Raw genomic sequence first — 10230 nt, forward strand, 5'->3', positions numbered from 1 at the left:
CAAGGCAGCTGCTGGGTGCACAAGACGAGTTAAGTGCTGTTTGCAGATCTTCCCCTTTTCAGAGCTTTCTTTGCCCAGAAAGCATTACCATTTCACCTAGGGAACCATTGAGTTGCACCGTGCACACCATTCAGCCTGGTCCGAGCAAAGATTTTCCAATCCAGATAACAGAACGTGAAGCAAAGCAAAGGAGAAATGGTCCACTTCCAGGGTCAAAGAACACAGTAAGGGAAGATTTGTTCCCAGTAAGGGGAGCACTGGTTCTTTCTAAGGTAAAGTCTCTCTCAAGTGAAATGGTCAGTGTGCATCAAGTGGGATGACAGAACCAGTGCTTAAGTCATGACTGCACAGCCTCCTGCTTGTATAGCAATTGCCTGTTTTCCAGCTTAACTGGGCAAAATGGGTCACTGCTGTATCAGCTGGTGTCTGGAGAGGGATGAAGAGTAATTGGGAGCCAGAAAAAATGTTAATGTTGATGACTGGAAACCTGCCATTTCAGTCTGTGGGTGAGGAGTCTGATATCTGCCCTGAAAATCATATAAAGAGGCAAATCTTACCATCTGCCACTTCTCAGTAGAGTGGTACAAATGTCCTAATTAACAGGAAATGCCTATTGTTCTGTGAATAAGAAAGAGCTTTTAGTTGGGTTTACAGGGAAAGGAGCCTTGTTGAGAGTAATAAAACAAAGATCAGCCACTATCAGATTTAACTTCTTTCCTCCACAAACCTGAAAGCTTTAAAGCTCAGTTCTGTTTTCTTAACTAGGTTTTTGTCCTCCCCACCTCCCCCTACTGTTTACTGGCACGCTGTTAATTGAAGGATAGTCATGAGAGCCAGATTTACAGCATTTGTATGCCTTAAACAGACCCTGTCTGTGGCACAATATTTATAGCCTGTAGCTCTACCAAAAGAGGGAAGACAAGACCTCCAGGCTTCCTATCATACAGCTATGTAGGTCTGAATTACTGCACTATCTGTTGATCCCAGACAAGATCCCAGATATCTTTTAAATCCCTGAGATTTTCTTCTTGTTACATTGCCTGGTCTTTGCAGATTGTAGAGCAAATACTTCAAGTTTGTGGCTAATCTTGCTGGTATTACCTTGCTATTCTATTCTATCAAATAAAATCCAATTGCTACAATACCAGTAATACCTAAGAGCAATTCAAAAGAATCTTTTAGGAACTGGCTTTCGAGCTGCATTAGATTCTCTAGCTAGCAGTAATTTGGGCAGAAATGATGTGACCGTAAGAGCTGTAGGCTTTCCACAAGTGATGGCCCACTCCCCAGGGATCTTGTTGGTAAGAGTTTATGCAGGTGAATTTATTTGGTGTGACAACACGGTGGGAGGGAGCAGGAGGACCAGGGATGAGCTCAGGGAGAAGAGTGCCATCGCTTACTAACCTGGAAATGTAGAACAAGGACTTAAAAATGCTTCTAAATTGAAGAGAATAAGAATAATTGTTAATGTCTTCTCCAGACCATTAATAAGATGTCACCTACATCCTTAAAGATGACCCTCAGACAGCTCAGAGAAGGAGCTTCCATGAGCTTGCAGGACGTGCTCACGATGGAATACAGGCTGAGCCAAGCGTGCATGGTAAGAGCACCTCTGCCTCTTTCCAGCCAGGGTGGGGGCAAGCCTGTCAGAGGCTGTTTTACACAGGTTATGTCAAGGGCTCACAGTTCATAGGTTTTTATGTTCAGTATCTTCTTTGTGCATTTGTCAGGCTGTGACTCTTTTTTTCCAGTTCCACGTCTTCTTATGCAACTCAGTGTAGCCAATATTAGTAATTGTCAGATGAGAATGATACGAGGCTGTTGTCAAGAAAACCATGATGTTACAGTTCAGAAAGTCTTGTATTTGGACCATAAATTTTAAGAATCTGGAGTTCTTGTAAAAGTCTTCCATATAAATTGTGTAGTTCTCAGTTCCTGTCAGTAAGATAGGACCACTTGTATATCACTGCCTTTAGGGTAGTGGTAAATTTGTTGAAGAAAGCAAGAGACTTTAGTACTGTCTGTAGTAAGGGCTGAGTACTTTGACAACACGTGATAAAGTCATCCTCACAGCAAAACAGAGTTGCTAACTGGATTATCTGAACAAATCTCAGCTTCCCAGTGGAATCCTTACTAGTTTTGTCACATTTTATTTAATCAGATCTATCAAAATCTTATTTTAAACGATTATAGTTAAAGTAAATGCTTTAAATAAAAATGCATGTGAGAATGTGGTGTATCTCATTCTGATACGTTGTAGAGCCTGAATAGCATCTGTACCATATCTTCCCTGAAAACACTATTGCTACTCCATTACTAGTGAAGCACCTTTAAGGATTTAAGTTTAGCCTTTATCAAAAATAACTGGATTCTTTTTAACAGGATTCTTTTTAACAGCAAAGTGTTCCAAGTATGCAAAATACATACAAAACTCACGAAGTTGGGGCCTCTCTCTGAAGAATTTCCCATCCTGTACTATACACCTTACCCCTCATCATAGAGAACTCCTTAGGAAAGTCCATGAGATGTAACGCAGAGAGGGCTTGCACTGCATGAAAGTTGGCTGATTAACTGCAGAGCGAGAGGCTGATTGTAAGAGTTGTGGCTGCATTTAAGCAAGAACATATGCAGCTCTTTAATAAAGGATGAGAAAGTAGGACTAGGTGAGAACAGTGCAAGTGGGATTTAACAGGATCCTGAGTACTTGCCTTTCTGGCAGAAGTGGCATAGGAAAGATGGGATAAATAGAATCTATTTGTAATAGAATTTGTAATTTCTTTGTCTTTCAGAGAGGCCACGACTTCTATGAAGGGGTTCGAGCAGGTAAGAACGCACCAGAAAGGTTACTCAATAACATGCAACCTCATGCAACTGTTGTGTTATTTCTCTGGAGAGAAAACTGTGTGCAGCAACAGCCCAGAGGACATTTCTCAGTTAGCTGTAGTTTTGGCTTTTATCTGCCAAAAAGCATCATGTGCTTCAGACCATAACTGCCACATCGTTTGTGTAGTGTCACCCTCCCAGAGATTGTTATGTACCTGGTAACACAGCACTGTAAAGGTTTCAGTGGTTCACTGGAAAGTTCAAAATGTGTTTAATGCTGCCAGTACCGAGTAGCTATGCTGATCGTTTGTGTGCCAGGATGTAGCACTGCCACACAGCTGGCTCAGCCAGCTATAAGATGGTTTAAAAAAACAACAAGACTCCAAGTCAAGAACAAGTACTTGCATAGAAAACTGGTAGAACAGAGACTACTTTTTCCTGTGCCAAAAATCCCTCCCTATGAAGATGTCTCACTATAATAAACCGATGTATGTAAGCTTACTGTTCAGTAATACTGCGTTTTATGGCATTGGTAGCAGGCAGGTGGAGGTAAAGGTAGAGCAGCACTTCAGCAAGTTCATCTAGGGGACAGACGTAGATTCTGTCCTTGACTCCGCTGCTGATTCACAATGCAGTTTGTCAAATCCAATGGCACATCTGTTAGAAACTGCACTAACTATTTATGTACCGTTCAGCGCAAGGTGAAAGAAAAACAGAGACATTTTCTTTTCCAAGGAGCTCACAGTATGAGACACTTGGATGAGTAACAGTTTGGAGACGGGAGGAAGGGGAACTTGTCTTTTAATTCACACACAATTACATCCTCAAGTATGTATTATCACCTCCTCCTTACTCTTTATATCTGTCTTTATAAAGCAGCTTAAAACCCACTCGAGTAGTGGATGTTAGTTTGAGTATTTACTGTTAGTAATACTGTATTAAAGATGGCCTAGAGATGAGAGGTTCACAGGCTGTTTATACCTCATGGAAAAAGCTTCTTACTTTTATTAGACTTTAGCACTCCTCAGCAGACACTCCTTCAAGGAGTTTACCACACACTTTGAAAAGTGCATGGTTTTCATTGTGCTGGTAATGGGGACAAAGTTGTCTTAAAGAGAAAATATATGCTAGGAATATTCTAAAGCACCAGATAAAAGCTTTCACAACTGCTGAAATATGTTATTTGGGAAGTGGCAAACCTCAAAGGCTGGGAATCAGATGAGCATCAAACCAACTCCTAATTTGTAATGCAGAGTGTCACTGAACCACCTGGGGATCAGGCAGAGGACAAAAGCAAATGACTTCTCACAGTGTGGCCAGTAAATCACACAAACTGCTTGTAAAGAAAGCGGCTGCAAGAACAGCAGTTGGGGGTCTTCTCTTTTAAGTAGGATGACGTAGCAAAGGCTTAACTATGTCAAGAAAGGGGAAGGAAAAGAAAGATCCATCTGCACTGAGGAGGCTGCTTAGAACAAGCACTTGAAACCCTTCTGCTCTGTGCATATTGCACAAATCTTGTTCCCAGGTTTGTCTTCTTAAAATCTGTTGCCTTTTTTTTTTTTTTTTTTTTTTTTTTTAAATATGTTGCTCTTATTTAAGAGGGGTCAGAATCTGACTCGATCATTTTTACAGTTGGGTCTAACTCATAAAAACCATGCCACAAGGTGCCAAGCATCCTGTCTTTGCTAGGAAGTGAAATTACTAAGCATTTCATAGGATCAACCATGCTGACTAAAAACGAAAACAGTAGAATTGTTAATATTACTAGCTTTTTTTTTTGTTTGTTTGTTTGTTTTTTAAATTCCAAGCATTTAAGAGCCAGCTGTTGACCCTGTCTACCACAAGAGGATCTACCACAAAGTAAAGTTAAAATACAATTATCGGATATTAATTTTTGAAGATCGTCTTTCAGCAGCATGGCCACAGGTCAGGTTTTAATAACAGCTTTTATCTACTTCAAACCATAATTTTAAACAAAATACTTTCCTAGCATACGTATTAAAAGCTAATACTAAGGTTTTTAAACCTACTCTGATCTGAGGTCAAAGTTTTTTTTTCTCATTTAGCCATTTTCTTTCAGCCAGACTGAAAACCTGCTGCAAGCAGGCTTCCCCATTTATGATTCTTGTGGTTGGAGCTAGTAAAGGAAAGCCAAAACCCCACAACCATTAAATGCTCAGGTCATACTTGATCCACGGGGCATTGGATCTTCCCATATAATGGTAACTGTGGTCTCTGAACACTTAAGTATCCATTTCCCCGTGATTCATAGAAAATTACCTGATTTAAGAAACATGCTGCTCTAGGGAACTGCCAAGAGCTTTGAGCACGTACTGCAAGAGCAGGGGGGGCATTTTTAGAGCCAGGGCTCGAACACATCCAGGTAGACTACAGCCTCAGCAGTCAGCAGGGACAAAAATCTCTTAAGCTATACTCCTACTTGTGCAGGAATTTGCACCTGAAATGGAATTGTAAGGGCCTTCTCCATGCTGCTGATCTTGCAGAGCTACATTTCTGCGTGCCGCAGTGGTGCATTGCTTCTGCCCTCTCTCCTGCTGTGCTAGCAGCGTGCAGATGCCAGCTCATCCTGGACACCCAGCCCCCTGCAGGCAGTAGGTACACAGATTTCATTGCAACCAACAGCATTTCAGGTGCTTAGAAACATCAGTGTTCTGATTGTGCCAAATTAATATAAGCAATACAACACAAATTAAAGTCTATTAAAGACACTTCTACCATTTTTTTTTTTATTAAAGAACACTATGAGAACAAACCCATAACACAATGCCTGTGCTCAGTAACTTTTATCGTAATGAACTTTCCTCAACCTACCTTAGAAGTATCCAGAATTTCTGTTCCATTCTTGTACTGAGATCAAGCTGGAGAAACACAAAATACGTACAAATTATTGCAGTAAGGGAACGTTTTAGCAATACTGTTAGGAAATAAATACTTGAATTTTGATAAAACTAAACATTTCACGGGAGATGCCATTATGATCATCCAGTTTGACCACCAGAGTCAGACTGGCTGATCCAAACAGACAGTTCAACTCGATTGCCCAGTGCTGCCCCATAATCAAGAATTAACAGCAACCACTACTGCATTTCAGACTTGAAGCTGTAGTAGCATGCAGATGGACTCCCCTCCCACTAGTTTAAAGCGTCTCCAGTCAGTGCTGTCTTCTGTAGGTAGCAGTTGTGATTCTGTGAGACTGTGAGCATCAACTAAAGTTGAAGAAAATAATGAGATAAGTACTATTCTAATGGGATAAACGTAGTTGATTGGGATGATTAGATATTTTGACCCTAACCAGTCAGTAGCTTCATATCACCACATACAAAAAAAGTGTAGAAGAGCTTACCCAGTCAAATTACTCAGTTATAAAGTCACTTTTTAATATAACATTGCTTTTAAGGAATTACCCACCTAGATTCTTATATATCTATACGGTGCATTTCTATTCAAAGTTGGTGTTTATTTGTACCTAAGGAGGCCTTAGTCCTATACTTCAGGATAAGTGGATTCAGGGCTCCAATTCAGAACTACTCTTTTCTCTTACAAGGTAAAAAAAGTGATGTTTGTATGTTTTCAGCTATAGAAATATTAGTAATTGTCATAGAAATATAACAATTGTCATTTCAATGGTACTTGTTTTCCAGGCATTCACCAAGCATTGTTTGATAGAGAAGAAAACACATTTTACTTCAGACATTTTAAAGTCTTTTTTTTTAAGGTCATAAGCTGCCATAATATGTCTTTTGATAAGACATAACCTTTAGGTGAACATTCCTTCTACTGAACTTCAAATCTAACTCCCCTGCACACTTCTTATCCTCAGCGTTTCTAGTTCAGTTACCAGGAACAAAGCCTGCGTAGAAGGACACAACACCATACCAAAAATCAGGCGTTATTCATCCAAACAGCTAGTCTCTGTGAAACTCACCTGTCTGTGAGCTTCTAGCACCATCCTATCCTGACTTCTTTGTCAGCAGAGAACCTCACAAGGTGCTTCCTGCCCGTCGTCCCTTAGGTGCTGTGGGCTGTGTTGGTCAGGAGGTCTGCTAGGACACAGGTGCCTCTCCCTAGCAGAAGCTGATAGCACCCATCTGAGGGCAGCGTGTGTTGAGAAGGGGATCTGGGTGGTTCATGCATCCTAGGGAGCCACAGGTACTCTAGCTGTTCTTTTTGAAATTATAAAAATATTTCTAAATGAGCTCAGATTTTGAATAGTACCATTATGGGCTGTCCTGAAGCCAGAAAGAAGCCCTGAAGGACCTGCTCAAATTCCCTTCACATTGTTCTTTTTTACACACAAATCAACTTTTCTGTCTTGCTGTTGTTTGCTAGTGCAGCTGTTCATCTTGCTGCCTTCAACGTTCCTGTGATACCAGGATTGCTTTCTGAGAATTGGTATTGTCTCAGTAACCTTTTACATTAAGGTCATTCACTGGTGATTTTTATTTTCAGTTGTGCCCTTCCCAGGACACGGTGTAAAGTATGGAGACTGAGATTATACACATCTTCACGATTAAATCCACAGGTCTGCAGCAGCTGTCAGTATTTACAAGTAAATACTCCTGATTGTCCCAAAGATACTCTGCTCAGCTGCTTCCTCATTAATTATTTCAATGATTAGTTTATGTAATGTGTTTAAATTAGCCCTAGGAATTTAAGGCCCTTTGCTGTTCCCTACGAAGGGTCAGGTTTTGCACAGAGCTGTAATAAATAGCCCTTGTCCGAAAGGAGCATCGTGCATGCTGTCACCAGTTCATGAAAGAACAGAAGACAGCTGAGGGTAGCAGGTCTGGCAGAAAGCACTGATTTCAGGGCTGGTCATTAAAAGCCTGGGTACCAAAAAAAAGCCTTTTGAAGGTTTGGAAAGGGCCAGAAACCTTCACCAGGGTTGGGTTCTTCCGGAGCCATCCAGCATTCCTCCTGCCACCCGGCAGCCCCCAGGGCTGTGCCCAGGTGATGAGAGCAGAAGCCCACAGGTTACAACTCCTGTCTTCTCTGGAGCAGACCCATTTTTCTCCCCCAAATATTCACTGTAGTTGCCTACCTCAATGCAATCTGAAGCCATCTTAATTAGCAAGCACTCACAAGCCGTTTCTGTGTTTTTATGCCCACCTGACAGTGCTGATTGACAAAGACCAATCCCCCAGATGGAAGCCAGCTGCTTTAGAAGAAGTCAGCGATGAATTTGTGGACAATTGTTTTAAGCCTCTGGGAAACAACGATCTCAAGTTGTAATGATGGAGCCCATTGACATCTTACACAAGTGCTTAATTTTGTGATATGAAAATGAATAGCAGTGTGGTAAAGCTTGACAAGCCTTCTAGCTAGCCGGAGATTTGTTAAGTCTGCTTTTTTTGTGATCAGGTACATTCTCTTCTCTTAAGCTACTGCAGCGACAAAATAATCACCTCTCTTATTAATAAGGGGAAAAATGACTTCAAGGCAAATTGCTCTTCTTACTGCTGGTAGACAGTGATTAACATTTTTTTTTTTTTGCATCAGCTGTTAGGAGGAACCGAGCAGGGAGACAGCGTGGGGAAGGGATGACCTAATAAGCAAGGAGTAAGGAGACCTCGGCGTTCTTGGCTCTGCCAGGGAGCTGTTAACCAGGATTGTGCCTCAGGTTCCTCTCTATAGAGCAAAACTAAAGTACGCTTACAGACTGACATAGTGTAAGTCTGAGAGCAAGAAATTGTTCTATTGATTTAACATTTGGTCGGGATTCAGTCTTGCCACGGGACACAGACATTGTTTCCAACGCCATAATATTGCCAGAGGCTAGAGCACGTTTCTGTTTGCTTGTCAAACCGTTTTATTTTTTTTTTAATGCCATTGATTGAACTGCATAATGAGTTTTTTATGATTTTGAGCGTTGCTAGAGCCTGTCCTGGTCTCACAGGCAAAGCAGTAGCTGTCTCAGAACTTGTCTGAGTGCCAGGGGGAACATTTGCTGCTGCTGCAAATTCCAGCTCAGCCCTCATTCCGCAGGGGGCTGGAGCTGAGCTGGATCAACCAGTCTGGGTTCACTTTCATTTATATCCACGAACATCCTCAACTGGAAGTGTCCCTGTCTGCTCGGTGGAAAACTGGTGAAAAGCAGTAGGAACTGACGATGCAGAGCGGTGGAAAACAAAGCACCTGCTGCTACACAAGTCCTGTAGGTCTTTAACACAACGTAGCCTAGCAAGTGTGCTTGTGGGCATCAACATCTAAACTGTCAGCAAAAAACCCCTCACTGTGTGTTCACTAAAGGTTGCTGGGGTGTGATGCTAACAACACGGACAGTTATGACATAACCAGAGCCCCTTGATACAATTATGATCTTTTTTGGATTAAAAAAAATAATTCTATTATGTATGCAACACAGCTACAAATCTTTGTTCAGTGATAAGGCTGCGTGCTTTTTTTTTGTGGCTAATCAAGTCAGTATCTCTTGCAGTTTGTTTGTAGTAATAGGTCACAAATACACAATTTTGGCTCTGAAGACCTAGGAAAGATGAACCACTGACGTTAAAGGAAGGCGACTTTGGTTCAACACAGCCAGGTATCAGCAGTGGGGAATTAAAAAAGGCAGAGCCATGGTGGAGTTCTCGACATCGGGCAGGTTTTGATTCCAACAGTGATGGTCCACGCTGGCTTCGGGCTCCTTCCTGCCCAGAAGCTGCTGCCTGGAAACAAAGTTCCGGGAATTCAAGCATCAGGGTGAACTTCTAGATTGAGGTGAGCAAAATCAAGAAAAGAAATGGCACTTGGCACTGTCACTAGATCAAAAGAAAATTGGTAAAAGTTCAGCTGCCATTTATTGTTATCTTGTACGTATTTGCTATGAGATAGTCCCTCGATTTATTTTCAAGGCTTTGTTAAAACCTTTAGGATAACTTCTGAAAGTATGACTTGAATTTCTACCTCATGGGTGCTGTAAGGAATGCAAACCTCCCCCTTCTTTTTATTTTTTAATATTTTACATTCTTAAACAATGGCTATGGTTAATTTATTTAAACACAATTGGTTCATTCCAATATTCTCGTACAAAACCAGCAATTGCCAGCTACTCTAAATAACAGGAAACAGAGCAATCCCCAGGATCACACGGATCGTGCCTTCTGTGCTTGGAAGGGACCTAAAATGCTTCAGCAAAAGCTTACTTCTGAATGAATAAACATTGACTTGCGTGTTCATTTGCTTCCAGAATTTTTGTGAAGGGGAATTATCCCAAGCTCATGGGAACAAAACCCTGACCAATCTGTGCATTTTTATCAAATAAAAGTCCTACAAGCAGAATGGTCACTTTAATTTTATTTGGTCCACAAGAAAATATTTTCCACAAAAGATATTGTAAAAATATAGTGCAGTATGTTTTATTTGGGAGTGCCGTACTACAGAAATGTC

General features: G+C 41.2%; 1 protein-coding gene across 2 annotated transcripts in view; it reads left to right on the top strand.

Annotated features, from left to right (window-relative positions):
• The window catches only part of HIBCH (3-hydroxyisobutyryl-CoA hydrolase), a 42041-nt gene extending 31919 nt beyond the window's left edge, over positions 1-10122 (top strand). For both annotated transcript variants that reach the window (XM_084289649.1, XM_084289650.1), the window contains 3 exons: positions 1481-1600; positions 2790-2823; positions 7961-10122. In XM_084289649.1, the coding sequence (XP_084145775.1) occupies positions 1481-1600; positions 2790-2823; positions 7961-8076 (270 nt within the window). In that variant the 3' untranslated portion in view covers positions 8077-10122. The remainder of the gene's footprint in view (positions 1-1480; positions 1601-2789; positions 2824-7960) is intronic.
• Positions 10123-10230: the final 108 nt, after the last annotated feature.

Source organism: Netta rufina (genome assembly GCF_964035555.1).
Source record: "Netta rufina genome assembly, chromosome: 6".
Taxonomy (NCBI): Eukaryota; Metazoa; Chordata; class Aves; order Anseriformes; family Anatidae; genus Netta; species Netta rufina.